Below are 19,213 nucleotides of genomic sequence, written 5' to 3'. Positions count from 1 at the left end.
TTACATACTTGAATGATATGCAAAATTATTTTGTACAAAATGTACATTTACCACCTGAATCAACTTCAGGACTGTCGTTTTATTTACTTAAACTTAAATATGTTTTGCATTGCATACCTGGGGACTTCTTGTTCTATTTACTCCTTATAAATGAGGAGGTTGTCTGATCTAATTTAATGCCATGTCTGTAATTCGTGAAAATTCCAGAGCAGATTAATTATCATAATTTACTGGCCGACATCATAATAATTTTAGTCCAATACAAATCGCAATGTCTGTGACTTGAATGGTTAACTAACCCATCACTCAGCTGAGGCTGCTTCTTGCACACTTAATGGTTTTTTTTTTTTATTGGAAAAACAGGTATTGGAAATAATCTTAAATTAAAATTAAAATATTAATATATTCTAACGTGTGTTCCACAGGGCGGCACAGCAGTGCAGTGGTCAGCACTGTCGCCTCACAGCAAGAAGGTTCCGGGTTTGAATCCTGGCTCGGGCACTGGATCTTTCTGTGTAGTGTCTACATGTTCTCCCTGTGCCTGCATGGGTTCTCTCCGGGTACTCCGGCTTCCTCCCAGAGTCCCAAAGCAAGATTGGGCTTGGTTAATTGGATACTCTGACCGTAAGTGTGGCTGTGAGAGCGAATGGTTGTCTGTCTATATGTGCTGGCCCTGCAATGGACTGATGACTGTCTAGGATGAACCCCGCCTCTCACCTGAAGGCTGCTGGGATAGGCTCCAGCCCCCCGTGACCCTTAACAGGATAACTGGTAGAAAATGGATGGATGGTATATTCAACATATTTTCAAGCATAATACATAGTTTGTTTGTTTGTTTTCCTTTCCTTATCACATAGACAATTCTTACAGTGACAACAATGTGCTTCAGGTGGTTCTTGGACTGACCGAGCCTATTCCGGCGTCCATGAGTCTACGTCTCACCTGCTGAATGACATCAGGATAGAGCATGGGTAGTCTCTCTGCGATGAGTGCCAGGCCTCCCATGCCCGCAAAGACCTGCAGTGGAGACTGAATGGGGTTGGTCTCGAGCAGGGACTCGTCTGTCGCAGCATCAAGACATTCGTCACTGGGTGTCATTGGTTCATCCTCAGGGCAACTGTTCAGCATGTCAGAGTGATCCACTGCAAGGAGAGCAAAGAGAAGACTTGTGCAGTAAGTCCTGTCTGGCACCTGGGACACATTCGGAAAAATTCGGACTACTGAAAAATCCTGTTTGCACTGTAATGTATGTATAAATCACAATATTGCAGAAGAATGTCTTCTGAAGGAAAATGAGAGTTTCTACTTCTTCATAATATTATTCCATTTGATTCACATGGATATGGAATGATGGAATCCTTAAAAGGATCTGACGTGTGATACATGAGCTGATACATGAGCTGATAAGGCACACACTGATGAGGAGACAAATCACATTAATATGATATTCTAACCAGGGAAACCATCATACAATGCGACATGGTTATTAGCCACGACAATTCCAATGGTTAAACTATGATTTAAAAACTATCAAAAAAAGGCGTGTGTATCCTGGACATCGGTCGAACGTATTGAAGCAATTACAGTACAAACACTGTTTGTTCACATTTTTGTTAGCTGTCACTTTTATTAGCACATTCCAGCAGCCCCCACATCTGTGGAATAGTGTTCAACCTTTAAGAAGACTGCACCAAATCACCTACACAAAGAAGCAGGAGAGACAAAACCTGCACATTATAAAATAGGTCTTAAAGTTGAGCTACAAGGACAGAAACTCCACAGGAGAAGCAAAACAATGAAAAGCACTCCTAATGCCCTTGTTTACTGTGGACCAAATCAGACAGTCCAAACATGAAATAAAAGGTGAAGGCAAAAATCACAACCCATGTCCACCAGAAACACATATTTTACTGTGATGGTCTGGCCTTGCTTTTTTTTTCTTTTTTTTTCAAATGACGATAACAGAACTCTGGCCAATTGATAGGACATTTACTGGAAAGCCACTCATGTTTCGCAGAGGACACAATCAGGTAGATGATTCATTGCTCATTGCATCTCTCTCCAGGGAGTTCCTTTCTTCCCACATTGTCCTGGTGATTAAGTTAATGAATAAAACAGATTTCAAGGAGATTAACATGTCTGGACTTCCAGGATTAGTAGACACTACCGTTTCGGGGCGATGAAAGGGTTGTTTGCCAGCTTCCCTGAATGATAATTAAACAGGACTTCCACTGAATGATTTTTTTTTTTCTCAATCAACCAATGGAGTTAATCTGTTTTAACTGAGAAGCAGACAAAAAAATGACTTGACCCCTTCAGTATGCTTCAAAAAAACGTCGTTCATGGCAGGTTTCATCACAACGTGTCAATAACTCAAGTGTTAGTGATCACCCTGAATGAACACTAAAAGGCATGTTACGTTGCCTGTTTTTGTTCGTTTTGGGAAGTGGCCCTGGCAAAAAAATCTATGGACACAACTGATATGAAAAGTACTTTTGACCTTTGGCCACTGGTCATTTTAAGGAAAGTGTTGGAATCTGTTCCCATATGGTTGTAGTATATTCAATTATCTGCCTCGAGCCGGCATTACCTCTATCATTTTAGAAAAGTTAGGGTTTGATTCCAACTCACACTGTACAAGTAGAATATTTGAGATGTAAAACCAAAGCACAGAATTCATGTGCTCACACTGTACATTGACCATCCGTCATGTCATGATCAGAGTCCTAATTAAGAAGGGCTGTTGGGCACTTGCAGACAGTTCTGGCTGATCACACTTGTCAATTAATCTTTGTTTGAATGTTAAGAGGAAATTGGTATACACCTTCAAGAAAAAGAAAATGCAGAATAATTTGATGAAGTTGAATAAGTTGCTTTTCAAAAAAGAAATGTTTGCTCTCGTTCATCAAACAGGCCAAAGCTCCCTCTGCTCGATGGGGTGGGTGTGTTGGGGATGGCAGCACCTCGGGATCCCTGCAACTACCATGGTGAACAGGAAGTGAAATATCTGGATGAGGGATGTGCTCCTCTGTCTTTGTTTGACCTCCTGTGCTGCTGGCTGTTTCGTCTTTGTAATGAGCATATCTGAACTGTGCAGCCTCAGAAGGAGGACATATTGGCTGAATAAAGATAATGGCTGACCTCATCAAGTGGTTAGTGTACAGGTTGTGGCCACATTTGATGAGTTTGAGTTCACTCATTTGGGAATGCCAGGGTTAAAGCACATCAGGACTGTGAGAGAGCTTCCTGCAGCCTGTAAAAAGCAAAGCTTTACAACAACTTAATGTCATCATCTTTCACAGAGGCCTTGAGGCACTGTAGCTGAGGTGTATAAACCCACAAAAATAACAAAGCTTATCTGCTCCATGCTTGGACCAGGCTTTTATCTTACTGGCCTGAAAGCCTGCAGTAAAAAGAGAGGAATTAATGTAGCTTTGGTGGTGACACTCTTGCAGCATTAATCCAGAGTCAAGAAGAACTCTTACATTGTAGTAACACCATAGAATGTAACAGAACAGGCTATTCGCAGGTTTTATTTTTATCTCCACTGCTCAACTGAAACACGTAAGAGGAATTACACCAAAAAAATAATTTGGACACCGCTCAGAAAGTGACACGAAATGTAACAGCCACTTTGAGGGATTGAAACCAGCCTGCTCAATGTTACTGGTGTTGTAGCTGTGTTCTCATATCATAATTTTAATATAGTATATTACAACCAGATACAATCAGTTTTCTGTAAATTTCCAGGAAGATTCCTATTATTTTCCATAGATAGCTAAGCTAGGAAATCTTGGGCCTCACTGGGTTTGATGCCAAGTAGGAAATCAACTCAGGAAATTTTTTACAATATTACCTAAGTTAAATAGGTGGGGTCTAAATTGTAGACACATCTGCTTGTGAGAGAACGAAACAACTATATTCATGTTTGGAGATAACAAACAAATATCACCTAAACATTTCCACTTCATCCACATTAACTTTCATATATTCCAGTGAGGGAAACAAATCTAAAAATCAATATATTCCTAGGATTTTTTCAACACTCAGCACAATCAATACTTAAAAAGGGCAAAACAAAAAATGTCTCAGCCTTCAGGAGTTAAAAAGTAAGTGGTGAAGCTCAGATTAATTAGGGTTTGTGGACAGGACACAGTAGATATCAGATCTGAAGATTCACAAATGCTGAGATCATCAAAACCAAAGATACTGATGTTAACAATGAGTGTGACCTAGAACTGGCCCTCAGGCCAGCACAAACTGACAGCTATATATACATTCAGTCCTAGAGTCACCACCTCAGTGGACTGGCAGCGCAATTCCGTGGCCAGGAGGGTCAGCAGTTATTCCTTCATTGTCAAAATGAGAATGTTTACAGCAGCATCCCTTTAACCAACATGCCATACATGCATGTGTGTGTATGTATGTATGCCTGTGTAAGTTAAAAGAAAGTCGTGAATATCACGTGATAATAAAATTATACAAATTTTTTTTTTTAATTCGTCAGAATAATTTAAAATTCCCCCAAGACCTTTAGAGGGATTTAACTTTTCATTTAACTGTTTGTTTTTAAAAACACTTCAAGAGCTTTCAGTCTTCAAAAAAGACTTCTCTTTCCAAAAAGGTCAGCAACATGACTGTAAATTTACTGTAGCAAAAAGCCAGGAACCTTTAAGTAAACAAACACTATCACACGGCCACTAAATGCTTCACTAAGTATCAGCTTTCATTATCACTGGGAGCAGAGACAACAGAAACTGAGAGGTGCTGACAGGACTTCAGCCTGATCTCTACAGACAACTGCTAGCTACTGTTAGCTTCCTGGCAAAGAACAGACTAACATTGCAATTAATGTAGCTAACATAGCCAGGTATCACCTTTATTCATTGGTGTACTGTAGTGACTACATCTCTAAAATGACATCAGGATCCAGCAGTCCTAAATGACCGACGTACAATATTTTGGATTTGAAATTGTGATGATTAGTCAGAGCTTTCTGAATGTAACCACATAGCCAATAAAGAAAGCAGTCATGGAGCAGCTGAAAAGCGTTTTAAAGTGATGAGTCTTTTTCCTCATTCAGAGGTAGCATGAGAGGGAAAGAAAGGGCGCACTGGGAGAGAGGATCTTACATCATATGCAGCTATATTTTATCTCAACAGCTATACAGCTCTTCCCAGGGCAAGAGCTAACCCTCCATGATATTAATGGACTGTTAAGTGAAGACATGACATAGGTTTTGGTTTGCATTGGCTGGAAGTCAATTTAAAGTTATTCATTCATACCAAAACTGAAAGGCATCAACAGGTAACAGTTTGGATATCGGGGGCAGTTTAGCAAACCAGCCATGTACCAAAGGGCAGGGATTTTTCATGAAATCTGGACGAAGTTCCATTTAAAAAAAAGAAAAAAAGAATGTTAGCAGTTACCAAGCTTGTGTGACCAGTGATCAACTTAAACCTCCTTGTGTGTTTTAGTACCTTTCTCAGTGCGCAATCTCTTGAAGGAGTCAGTCTTCGAAAGGCCAGGGTCAGAGATGACCTTGGAGCCCAGTCTGACTGTCAGGTTGATAGACTGGTAGCCCTGTGGTAGCTTGCGGTCATACAAGAGTGTTAATAGTTGGGCCAGAGTCATCTCAGGTGGGAGGGGCTGACCTGGAGAGGAGAAAAGAGCAAAAACTTTAGGATTCTGTGCATGTGGGTTGATTGGTAACTTTGCTTGCAATTATGTAGTACCAGGAAGCAGCTTGTGGTAAAGGTGGAAGACGGGCACGCTGATGGTTTTAGCTGAGGGGTCCACACCAGATGAAGCAGTCAGCTTGTCACTCATCACACGACCCCTCCTTGATGGGGGTCGAGGGGGAGTTGAGAGAGCTCGCTTGGACTGGGACTTCAAGCCTGATAGATGAGAAAACAATCACTTACTGGCACCTTGAGGCAGGTTGATTCCTGGTTAGGTTGGTAAAGCATATGAGCTTCAAAAATTTGAACATAATAATGTTACTAACATCAGCTAATTTGTGTCTGAAGTACTGTGAGCAGTTTACTGCTGAGTCCAAGCTGCAACGTGATTTCAGAGGAGGGACAGGCCCAATGGCTGTGCAGTACACAAACCAATTGTTCACTAAAACTTCATGCGTTTCTAGGCTGACAATAAAATGAGACATGGCAGTCACTCTCAAAGTAAAACAAAATGGAATTACAACAGCAGCAACATTTTGAATTTGCAGATGATGGTGATGTAAGGCAAAAAATAAAAACAAAACAAAAAAACAAAACCACCACAACAAAAAAACAGACGACTTAAGGTGAAAACATGTTATTGCATCCTATTTTCTTTGCTTACACGGAACTGGCTGGAGTCACAGAATCAAAGTACTTGAAATTAGTCATCAGATAAAATGTAATGGCTAAAATTGCTTGGGACATCCACTTTTAACATTTTAAATGGCTTCCTCAGTGTTAGACAGTGATTTGCTATGATTCTGTTTGCTTTACCACTGAATACAGTGGAAGTTTGTTTCATAAAAACAACACTATAAACACATTTTAAAGACATTAACTGTGCTGTGATTTAAGCTGTTTTACATCTAAAATGACCACTCAGGAAGAACATGTTTAGGAAAAGAATAGCTTTCTATTGCACAGTTCATTCATATCTGTGATGGCTGCTGTGTGGAAGGAGAATGTTTCGATGTGCCAGTCTGCCACTACTGTACATTAGCTGGAGAGTTGTGGTGAATGTCCTCTTTGGAGAGTCACTAAGATTTGCCAAGAAACTCTAAAATTTATAAGAAACAAAAACTTGAAAAATTCCTTACACCATGGTTTGGGCTAATCAAACTGCTTTGAACATTTTTTTTAATTCATTATTTTTTGATTAATTTAATTTATGAAATAAAACAGTAGACAAACAGAAAAAAAAAAGTTAAAGACAATTTGTGGTGTTAGGGGGAAAATATTAAAAGCAAATTTGAAATGAATAAACTACCTGAGGCCACGACAACACTATAGTTGTCCTGGAAACCACTGTCGGCTTTCATCTTCTCCTTCTCCTCATGATTCTTCTTCTCTTTGTCTTCCTTCTGCTCATTGATTAGCTTGGCTGTAATACTGGGGGTGTCTGAGTGGACAAAGAGACCAGAGCAGCAAATCAGAATTACGAAAGCCTTTTCAATTTTTCATTTCATTTTGAAACTCAGTTTAGTTTAAAACAGTACTGAAATCATGAAAATCAACGTGATAACGTCGAAGCGTAGAAGTACAGGCAGACACAACGCACACATATGCACAGTCTGATAATAACAGCAGTCGGTGAGTAGGCAGTCTATCAGCTGTTCAAGGTCCCAGTAGGTGAGCCATTCATCATGGCTGGTCTAGAAAAGTGCGGGTAAAATTGCACATCACGGCATCAATACTGCACAGCTGACCTTGATGGCCCCAGCATATCCATCGAATTAAAGTACATCGACACACATGTCCATACAGTTGTCATGTTGGATATTTGTTTAAATTTAAACTGTCTTGTCCTTGAAACCTGCCCCCTTGGATTAAAAACAATGTCTGTGAATCATTCGGCGATATATTGGAGTTATAGTACAGATGGCAAACCAAGAAGGTTGACTTCCTCTTTCAAACAAGTGATCAATATGGAGCAAATTGGCAATAATGCACCACTGTGGCATTTGTTGACTGCTTCTACTGAAAAATACATTTAAATCAAACTGGACAGTAACTGATAACACATATCTCCATTGTAGGACAGTGATTTAATGTTGGCTTTAATGTTTTGTTTTCAGGTTGTCTTTCCAGTCCAGAGAAAGTTAAGAGGTAAAGGTCATTGTCACCTCATGTCTCATTAACACAATCTTTCAGGAATTCCATGAGGAAATTTCATCAAATATAGCAGAAATGCCCCCCCCCCCCGCCCCATATCTGTAAGGACCTAAATGATGAGGAGGGACTAAAACCATTCGAATCTGTCTAATACTGACCAAGAACAAAAACAGATGCTACAGGTTAAATGGAGAAAAAAAGAATACTCGTTTGTCTAATTTTTCCAACAGAGAGATGTATCAGAATGCAACAGAAGTCTCACAGGAGGCCAGTTGTTACAGCAAGTCAACAGTTTCAATGTGAGTGAGAGCCATCTGGTGAAGAGTACAGAGTTGTGATTAAAAAAAAAAAAATACTTTGGTTGCACATTTCTAACTCGTGGTAACAAAATGATGTGGCGCACTTTGCAGTGCTTACATACACTACATAGTCATGACTAAAGCACGGTTATATCCCATGTTTACCACTGTGCCGGGAGGTGCGCTGTGTTTTTGTTGCTGTGAATGCTGTGGAGTAAAGTTGAAGCAAAGCTTTGAAAACGCACAACCGTCGTGGTTATTGGACTAGCACTGGTAGCAGAGGATGTCCGCTGGTAATCACAAAGTTCGCTAGTGACTGACTTGGATAAAAAGAAACAGGCACTGGCTGTGGCCTTGTCGCTAACGGGAAGAGCGAGGCACAGCGCGCTGGAAATAGCCGCAGTGGATTTAAGCAAAGACGATGGAATGATTGCACTTGAGAATACTGGACTCTGTGTTCTCGAAAGAGGAAACGGAACGGCAATACAAGGCGTACAACGAGTTTGACCGGATCGCGAGGGAAAACGGCGCTACGATGGTGGATTACATCGTCGAGTTTGAACGCAGGTACAACAGGATTCGCCAGTTCAAAATGGAGCTACGGGATGCAGTTTTAGCATTCAAGCTGCTAGACGCCGCGGGACTAAATGTTAAAGACAAACAGTTGGCGCTCACTGCCTGTGCAAGCCTCACGTTGGATAACATGAAGTCAGCCCTGAAGAGGATCTTAGGCGATACTATGCCGCAAGAGGGCGACAGTGGACTGCAGGTGAGCGGAGACGCAGCTGATGCTGCATACTACACAAGGTTTGCCGGCAGAAGAGAAAGTAGGTCAAATCCACAAAGTCAATCAACTGTTCAAGGCACCAATCCACTAGATAGATATGGGAGGAGGTCTAGGTGTGCAATCTGCCAAAGCACTTATCACTGGGCAAAGGACTGTCGCCATAAAAACGAACATGTAAAATAAGAGGAAAGATTATCAGAGGTTGAAGAATGCAACATTACTTTGTTGTCGAAAGATGGATTGTCTGATACAGAGATTTTCATGGTGGAGGCTCTTGGATCTGCTGTGATTGACACAGCCTGCACCAGAATAGTGTGTGGAGAAACATGGCTTGATCATTATGTCAGTCAGCTGACACATGATGAGTTACAAAAAATTAAGGACATAAAAAGTGCAAGACCATTCAAGTTTGGTGATGGGAGAACTGTCCGTTCCACAAAGAAAGTGAAAATCCCAGCTGTGATAGCACAGACTAGGTGTCATATTGAGACAGAAGTTGTCCCAGCAGATATCCCATTGCTCTTAAGCAAAGCTTCACTGAAAAGAGCAGGTGCAGTATTGGACATTGAGAATGACAAAGCCACAATGTTCAAGCAACCTGTGAAACTTGAATTGACATCATCAGGACATTACTGTGTGAACCTGAGAGATGACAGCAACCCAGATCGAATGGACATTCAAAATGAAAATGACATCCTAATTGTGACAAAAAGCATGACAACACAGAAAAAACAAAAAACCCTATTGAAACTGCACAAGCAATTTGGACATGCTTTAGTTGGCAGACTGCAAAAACTACTGACCTGCTCAGGTAATAATGATGAAGAGTGCACCACAATCCTGAAGGACATTGTAAAGAACTGTGAGACATGCATCGGATACAGTAAACCAATGCCAAAGCCAGCAGTAGGGCTACCCATGGCTTCAACCTACAATGAAACTGTAGCTTTGGATTTACATGAGCTAGAGCCAGGAGTGTGGTATCTGCATGTTATTGACCATTTCACACGCTTCAGTGCGGGGAGCGTTGTGACCACCAAAAAACCCAGGGAGATAGTGAAGCACTTTATTCACTGCTGGATTAGTGTTCACTGACAACGGTGGTGAATTCAACAATGAAGAAATGAGGGACATGGCTGAAAACTTTAACACTGAAGTGAAAACTACTGCAGCTTATAGTCCATGGAGCAATGACCTTTTAGAAAGGCATAATCAAACCCTCGCTGAAATCCTGTTGAAAGTAAAAAAGAGACAATGGACGTTACTGGAGGACCGCCCTAGATTGGGCCCTGATGGTGAAAAACTCAATGCACAATGTGCATGGCTAAAGTCCCTACCAGCTAGTGTTTGGACAGAACTCAAAACTTCCGTCAGTCCTTATTGACAAGCCGCCAGCCCTGGAAGGAACTAGTATGGCTACTTGGATAGCCCAGCACATCTCAGCATTACATGCTACAAGGAGAGCATTTACTGAAGCAGAGTGCTCTGAGAGGATCCGAAGAGCCCTTCGTAAACAACTGCGACCCACTGATGACCGATATGAGACAGGGGATAAGGTGTACAACAAACGGGTGGCTTCTAAAGAGTGGAAAGATCCAGGTGTGGTCATCGGTCAAGATGGTGTGGTGATATTTGTTCGCCATGGGGGCACTTATGTCCGTGTACATCAACCCAGACTTCGAAAGGTTGATGACTCTCAAGCCATACTAAGAGACATGGACTATCAGTCGATGGGAACTGCAAATACCACAATACCAGAAACTGAACCCAAGGAAAATAACAAGGAAAATGACAGTGAGGAAGACGCACCCCCAAATGATGAAGATGCTGAGACTGACAATGAGCCCCCTCGCAGTTCAACACATGATGGAGATGGTAATCATGGCCAATCTAATGCAACACAAACACACTCCAACACTACTTGTGTAGGACTTAAGCTAAAAACTGGACAAGTAGTAACATATGCTGACAACGTAAGTGGCCAAGCACACACTGGAAAAATCCTCAGCCAGGCAGGAAAGGCCACCGAAACATACAAAAACTGGTACAATCTACAGAACACAGAGCCTGAGGAAATTGCTGGCACCACTGCATCAGTGGCTCTAGGACAAGTAGACAGTCTTCAAGTAGTCCCATCTGAGCATGTTGAGCTATGTGCAGACTACCATAAAGAAGATATGCTGATTGTGAATCATGATGCCTTCATGTCAGCCAAACATGCTGAACTCAACAACTGGAAACAGAACAGGGTGTTTGAAGAGGTGAATGATGAAGGTCAGAAATGCATGTGTGCACACTCAAGGACACACCTGATGGTGTGGTACCCAAAGCAAGACTTGTTGCAAGAGGCTTTGAGGAAAGAAACACTGAGGAGCTCCCAAAAGACTCACCTACATGTGCATCTGAGTCCCTAAAAATGATAATGGCTGTTATATGTCAAAAGAAATGGCAGCTGAACTCCATGGACATCAAAGCGGCCTTTTTACAAGGTAAAGAGTTAACCCAAAATGTCTACATCAGGCCTCCACAAGAAGCTCAGACCAAAGGAACTCTGTGGAAGTTGAAGAAGTGTGTTTACAGCCTGGCAGACGCCTCTCTGTACTGGTACAACAGGGTCAGAGACACCATGCAGCAGACGGGAGGTACTGTGTCAAAAGTCGACCCAGCAGTGTCCTACTGGTTGGATGACTCATGTCAATGTGATGGGAGTCCTTGGCTGTCATGTGGATGACTTTATCTGGGGAGGTTCTAAAATGTTCTCTACAACAGTCATACCTCACTTAAAAGCTGCCTTTCAAGTTGGACGTGAACAACACAACAGCTTCAGCTACATTGGAATGGAGATTCACTCTGTGGAGGATGAAACACAGGTGCAGCAATGCATGTATATAAAAAATCTCCAGCCCATTCCCATAGACCCAACCAGAGCCACACAGCGAGAGGCCCCCTAACAGACACTGAAACTGATATGTTAAAATCAAAGATCGGACAACTACTGTGGGTTGCATGTCAGCGCAGACCCGACATTATGTGTGACATATCCATCCTGGCGTCCAGTTCAAAGCAGGCTACTGTTCAGACCCTGCACTGTGCAAACATATTGGTCAGAAAAACTGAAATCAGAAGAAGTGACTTTGAGGTTTCAATACTTGGGAAAAGACAGCTCCCTAAAACTGGTGGTGTTCCGTGATTCGTCCATGGGAAATCTTCCAGACGGAGTTACGCAAGGTGGACACCTAATCATGCTTATGGGAGAGGATGGCAGATTCTCACCTCTATGCTGGCAGTCAAAGAGGATCAGGAGAGTTGTTCGAAGCACTTTAGAAGGAGAGACTGGCGCTTGGGGATGGTATCGACAGTGCAGTTTTCTTAACTACACTCTACTCAGAGCTCACCACAGGTGACTGCACATGTAACAGTATGCCCATTGTTTGTGTGACAGACAACCTCTCTCTTTTTGATGCTGTCAAGTCTACCAAATCAGTCACAGAAAAGAGACTGTGGCTTGAAATTAGCAGTATCAAGGAGCTCATCAACTCGGACTATTCAGCAGCTCATATGGTCAGCTACCAAGGAGCAGCTTGCTGACTGCTTGACAAAAAAGGGGACATCTGCACTTATTCTGCTGAGGGCTCTCAGCGAAGGTGTATGGCAGCTTAAAGGTTAAATGGACTACATGTCAGAGACTCTTTCACTGTTTGAATCAAGTTATTAAAGCTAAAACTTTAAACCTGGTTATCTGTTATCGCCATACTCAAAGAAAAAGGAAATGTTTCTTTGCACTGTTTTTCTTTTAAGAGAAAAGGGCGAGTTTGTTGTATCCCATGTTTACCGCTGTGTTTTTGCGTATTGATGATGCAGTAAATGTGAGTTCCAGTTGTTGCTGTGAATGTTGTGGGGTAAAGTTTAAGTAAAGCTTTGAAAACGCACAACAGTCATGGTTATTGGACTAACAAGCACAGGGACATGAAGGTTGTGTTACACGTGGATGAAGACCTTCATTCGCATAAACTGAACCTTACACACCATTTTGTTTGAGTAATCATTTTGTTGACTACTGCAAGTCAAAGAGGTGTGTGTGTGTGTATATATATATATATATATATATATATATACACACACACACACACACACACACACAAATATATACATATACACTCATGCACACTTCACATACATTTACGACATATCATAGGATTTATTCATCCTTCTGATTCTGCAGGCCAAAACCCTTCAAACACCAGTCATTTTCAGTAAGAGCCAGTGAGATGATGTGCACTCAATTTTATTTTGCAAGAAGCTTGTCTCTACATGTTAACTTCAAGATCCTGTTTAATATTTAAAGTCACAACCAGGGGGGCTAAAAAGCCTGAATGGTGAGCAGATCAAGCAGTGGGTTTCCCCTGTTTAACACTGTGTGAATGTCCTGGTGTGTTTGAACAGGACATTGAGCTACACACTCTCCAGCTGAGGGGCTACGCAATATTGATGAAGGCCATAGTGAGGCTTCAAAAACATTGTTTGATAGTAATTTACTGTGAAAACTGCCATGGGTTCTCAAATTTCTAATGCCAGCATAGAAAGGTTCAGATATACTGACTGCAAATATCCTTTACATTTTACTTCATCGGTACATTTACCAAGTGTTTACTAGACACAAAAAGATCACGACTTCCCTCTTTCTACTACAGACAACTAATTATATGGTAAATTGCCTCAATTTATATGGCTCTTTCCACCTTAATGACACTTTAAGCGCTTTACAATAATCCCTCATTCACACTCCCACACTGATGGTGGAGGCTGCCATGTACGGAGCCAACCTACTCAAATTGAGTAGACATTGTCGAAACACCTCAATCATACAGAATGACAAAATCTGAGGTTTTAGAGACTTTGACAAACCCTGCATTGCAGAAAATTACAAAATCTTATGGCGACTGTTTGGTGACATGTTTGATGATATAAATCAGTTCAAAACTAACATTTAATGGTGCTTGAGGCATCCACTTATGTTTTTAAAATTTCAATTTCAAAACTCTTCAATTATGAGACAGCCACTCTACAAGTATTTATGTATTATATGAAAACAAATGCTAGTAAATCAAGGGACTGGTATCTATAACATCCAAGCAACAAGTATGGTCCCTCTCGATTAGGTGTTTGAGTTGTTGCATGGGGATTGAAGACACATTTGCATTTACATTTTTATTAAATGTGGTCAGAATGTGTCCTTGTCCACCCCTAAATGTGGTTTGCAGATCAGATCTAAAAATGAGCATTTCTCAGGTGCATTTACATATATACATTCATATCATCAAGCACTTTCATAAAGGGGGCCATTTCCTTAGCAGAGTTTTTAAGATTATGCGTGCATTCAGCAAGCATATATTCTTAAGTAGAGGATCAAACATTTTCATTTCAGCCAACAAAAGATGATACTGAATATGGCCAACGAACTCACAGAAATAACACTACAGAATTACCTAATTTACTTACAAATAAGAAATTGGAAGTAATGTCATGTCTGAAACAGTCAATTGTGTATGTACAGATACCCAACCAAGCCACAGTCAACACAGGGAACCATCCAGTCGCCGCCATGTTGGTGGGCAATGCAATAGACCACTGCACTACCTGGGCACCCAACTGAATGGGTTTGACAACCGAGGTATTTCATTTTGTCACACGTAACATGATGTTTCCTCATTGATACATACCAGAGACCCGATCCAGGACCTCAGCAAGAGTGGTGGAGATGGGCAGATGGAGGGTGCGGTACTTGTGACCTGCTCCATACATGGGATGCTGGATCATGTGGCTGGTGGCATTGATGCGCCCTTTATACAACTGAGAAAAGACACAAAAATGGTTCAAGTATGACATGTAAAGAGCTTGGATGGAGAAAATTTGTTCACACACACACACACACACACACAAATTTCATTGCAGTCTTAAAATGAATAAATGGACTTGTTGAGCAACTTCATTTCAAAGGCCAAGGACAAAACGCATCAAATGAAAAGCCACACACACACACATCACCACACAAATGACACATTAAGACCCTCTGGACATTTAAACAGAACATATTCAATTGTGTTTGTAATATGTAATACACATCCTATAATTCACTCTTTCGAGCTCCTTTGTTTCCAATGGGACACTATGTCCGCTGCATCTTTCCTCAGTTTGTTGCTGAGTAGTTCTGTTAGAAACAGTGGTGCTGAAGGAAAGATTAGGGGCTCAACAAAATTAAAATGAGTCATCCTCCAGGTGTAATAAATATCTGAATTAAGCTTTATGGCAACCTGGCCAGCTGTTGCAAAAATATCTTTTTTGAGCAACTAAATGACCTTCCCAAATGCAGTCCTCCAAGTGGACAAAGGGAAAAAGAATAGTCCCCAAACTGCCAAGAGTGAGACAGCACAGACCTAAAATGGCTCGCTTTGGATAATTAAAACCTATTCTGCCCTCAGACACATTAACAAACTCATGTGCGCGCACTTCTCCAACAACCAATCATTGGCAATGGCCATTAGGATGTTATAGAGGACACAATTCACCAGGCATGCATTAGTCAGAAAGGACCACTATGATGGGAAAGGAGACCTCACTTTATACTGCCACAGTGTCCCTTTGTGGTCACAGCTGACTACTACATCAGTCATGTATTATGCCATATCATCAGTTTCTGACAAAACTAATCTCTCTATGATTAGAATATTTGTTTACTGTACTGAAGACTGAATCAGTGTGTTGGAACTGTCTGCAAATCAACTGGACACAGAAAGGATTCAATTCAATGTTTACCTAGTGTATCTATTCGATTATTATATCTAATAGGATAGAATATTGGATTTCTGGAAACAAAATTACCTCAGTACATTAGGCTGAATGATTATTTTTTTATTGTTATTGTTTCTTTTTATTATTGTATTTTTTATTATCATACAATTCTGGAAGGGTAAAAAAAAACTCTTCAAATAATCTTGAGAAGCATCAGAAGCTCTTCTTTTGAATATTAATGTTTTGAATTAGAGCACTGACCACAAGCTATATTGCAGATTCTTGTTTCAGGCTTCAAAACTGTGAATTATGCATCTCAGAAAAAACAATTGTGGGGGGAGTATCACATGTTATTGAGTTACCCACCGGACATGGAGACTGTAGGAAGACTGTGACTTTCTCATCCTCCAGCATGAGCTGCAGGAAGAGCCTTCGAATGAAGCCTGAGATGTTTCCAGAGATGGGCACATTGCCTCGTTGGGGTGCAGACTGGAAAAGCTCACAAAGAACCTGCAGCAAAGAAGAGCAAAATGTTGCCATAGCTACCGCCAAGGACACATTTTAAATTTTGACACCATTTTTGGTGAATAAAACTTTAATGATTCTCTTGACAAAGTGGAATGTAAGACATGTGACCAGACCTGTGCCATGAGCCGCTGATTGTTAGGGTGACAAGAGATGCACTGCAGAAAGAAGGCCACGGTGGCGTTCTCCAGAGCTGTTCTCTGCTGGGTGGTGAGCCCTCCTGCCTGTCCAGAAGAGGCCAGGGAGAAGCGAGACCCTGAGTATTGATGCTGGGATGGGGGCGGGCCTGCAGAGGAACCAGAGCCCAGAGGCTGACAACCTGCACTGGCGCTGGCACTAGAGTGGCACAGCAGAAATAGTAGTGCTGTCCATAGCGGGTTCACCTCTGGTCCTCCTAACCAGTCTTTCATGGCGTGACTGTTGCCTACTTCTGTGAGGAAGCGCAACACTGGAGCAGCCAGCTCTGCAGCCAGTGGTGGCCAACTGTGTGAGGATGAGGAGCGTGAATGGTAGTGGTGATGGTGGTGTCGCCTATCAGCCAGAGCAGCAGGTAGAGGGAGGTCAGCGCTGGCCAGTAGGCCAACACAGAACTGGGCCAGACTACGAACAAGCAATGAAGGTAAGCCTGAGTCCAGGAGCTGCTCTATTGCCCCCGGAGACTGGGAGGCAGCTGCCAGCGTGGTCAACTGGGACTCTGACAGATTAATTGGGGGTCTTGCGTGCTTGGAGTCATCTGTGAGTCCTGCAGTGTTTGCATCATGCTGCTTTTTGCCATCGTCGGTCATGGCAAGACGGCGGTGCTGGGCTTGGGAGTGACTGGCGCTGGGCACAGATACAATCCCCATCCAGGACATGAGAAGGGAGAAGTAGCTAGGATGGATGTGACACATGGAGCACAGGAGGCTATCCACGGCCTTCTTCAGCACAATGTTGCACGGCAATGACATGGACCAGTTGTACAGCAGTCTAGAGAAAGAGAAAATGAAGGAGCTGATAATTAACAAATTTAGGTTGCCAATCTTCCAATGACCAAACACATACAGTATGTCAACTGACAGAACATCTATCAAATATTTTTTCTATAAATTTCTTCATATCTTTTTAGTATTTCTTTTTTTTAAGAACAAGTCCATCTTACATCTTCTAGCATTTTTGGGTTAGGATTTCATGCTTGATTGTAAACTGAATATTTGTTTTTTTACTAAAAGTAAAGCATCAAGGATAATGTAACCTTGGATTCTGATTCATTTCTTACATTTTCCAGAAACAAAAATAATGAAAATAATCATGATATAAATCAACCATATAAGAATTGGTTGGTTAATTATAATAAACATGTTCATTTACCTGCTTCTGCCTGCACTCCAAACTTAGTACAATCACACAATAGTCTCAACTAATCATTAATGTCACCTTGAAGGGCAATTATTATAAGTATTTCTGAAGCTGAAAATGTAGGTTGCAATCTGGCTGTAGGGCAAAATATCTCTAAATATAACAGCAAGTGACCTTATCATGCCTGCAGGGCTATTTTTTTTTTAACAGGAGAGTTCAGCACCATTTAACAGGAACAAAAATATTAGCTTCTTATATCACGACTGAACGATAAAGGACAGAAAACCACCGCGTGCATACAATAATATCTTTTAACAGAACTTTTCCAGAGTCTCAATGTGTGCTCGCAAGTAACCAATTAAACTTAAGTGTGAGGACTACAAATATCATAAGAAGCCTTTCGAAGATTCCACTGAAATACTGTATCTGAAAGAATATTACCAGAACTTAGAAAGAACAGTTTAAAAAAAAATACTTCAATGTAAATCATTAAGTTTTTTTTATCACCTTTAAAAGGCCTCTGCACTAGAATAACATTTGTGTTAATCTACCTCCAGGAAAGAGAAATGTCTTATTTTTTTCCCACTTGTTAATCCCTTCTCAAGGTTTATCTCAAACAAACAACTCGCAGAAAGCAAATCTGCTGAACAGGTTATAAACAAGCAGCTGGAGATAAAACTGTCAGCATGCACACACCAAAGTGTGCTGTAAATCTATCTTTGCACTAGAAATGTTGCAAAGTTTTACACCTTTGTTTTGTTTTCCAAAAGACCTGGGTTTTTATTTCCTATATTTATGACTGTGAGTGCTACTTGCCTTATCTGACTTTGACATAACAGATGTTCGCATTTCCAAATGATAATTTTTTTTTTTTGTTGTTTAAAATGTCTACAGTTTATGGTAACACTGTTCTTACTGGGTTAAAAACTAAGAAAGCCAAATTTCCCTTTACCATTTAAAGTAATATTTGGGGGACTGTATTTGTCAAAAATGGTCAGTGGAAAAATGGACTTGCAAGAAATAAACAAACACCAGTTAGTCCAGTTTTGCTCTTCCATCAGTTCCACGATACCAGTGTATCATCTACTAAGCCTACTCTGGGAGTTTTTCTAAATTGTGTTAGAATTCATTATTATTATAATTTTGAGAGGGAGAGTGTGTGTACTATAAAGACAGCAGAAAGATTACAGCTTTAACCATAGCAGTGCAGTGTGCATCCAGTTTAGACTATTTGATGGTCAAAAAACATTTGTCAAGGCCACACTAAGTTAATGGCAACTTCCATCCTAACTAGGGGAAACTGGTCAATGCCGTAGTCATTTTTAATATGCCTGTTAAAATAAAACTACTGACTCAAACAGTTCTCTGTTGAGGAGTGTGGGTAGGTCGTAGTCAACAGGCAGCTCATAGCTGTGCCACAGGATGGCTGCCACACAGTGGAGGTGGGATGGGGAGGGCATGAGGAGGCCGTACTCCCTCGACGATGAAGAGGAAGAGCCACTACCAGCGCAAGAATATCCCATAGGACTCATTTTATGAGCTGCAACCCTTGATGAGTCATGGACCCACTGGAGAAGAGCCTGGATCCTGGAGAGAAAAAGGTAAGTGTGTTTGAAAAATCTGGACAAGGGTGAGAAACTTCA

General features: G+C 41.2%; 1 protein-coding gene across 5 annotated transcripts in view; it reads right to left on the bottom strand.

Annotated features, from left to right (window-relative positions):
• Positions 1–19,213, bottom strand: part of birc6 (baculoviral IAP repeat containing 6) — a 118,215-nt gene that overhangs the window by 53,398 nt on the left and 45,604 nt on the right. For all 5 annotated transcript variants that reach the window (XM_086179546.1, XM_086179549.1, XM_086179548.1 and 2 more), the window contains exons 53-60: positions 18,924–19,157; positions 16,352–17,201; positions 16,077–16,220; positions 14,642–14,771; positions 6,991–7,122; positions 5,736–5,897; positions 5,481–5,654; positions 943–1,142 (exon numbers count right to left, since the gene is read on the bottom strand). In XM_086179546.1, coding sequence (XP_086035672.1) covers positions 943–1,142; positions 5,481–5,654; positions 5,736–5,897; positions 6,991–7,122; positions 14,642–14,771; positions 16,077–16,220; positions 16,352–17,201; positions 18,924–19,157 — 2,026 coding nt within the window. The remainder of the gene's footprint in view (positions 1–942; positions 1,143–5,480; positions 5,655–5,735; positions 5,898–6,990; positions 7,123–14,641; positions 14,772–16,076; positions 16,221–16,351; positions 17,202–18,923; positions 19,158–19,213) is intronic.

This window comes from Aulostomus chinensis, chromosome 16 (genome assembly GCF_037954235.1).
Source record: "Aulostomus chinensis isolate RoL2024-O1b breed Wild chromosome 16, RoL_Achi_v1.0, whole genome shotgun sequence".
Classification (NCBI taxonomy): Eukaryota; Metazoa; Chordata; class Actinopteri; order Syngnathiformes; family Aulostomidae; genus Aulostomus; species Aulostomus chinensis.
Note: the sequence above shows the minus strand (reverse complement) of the source record. Positions and strands in the feature narration are given on the sequence as shown.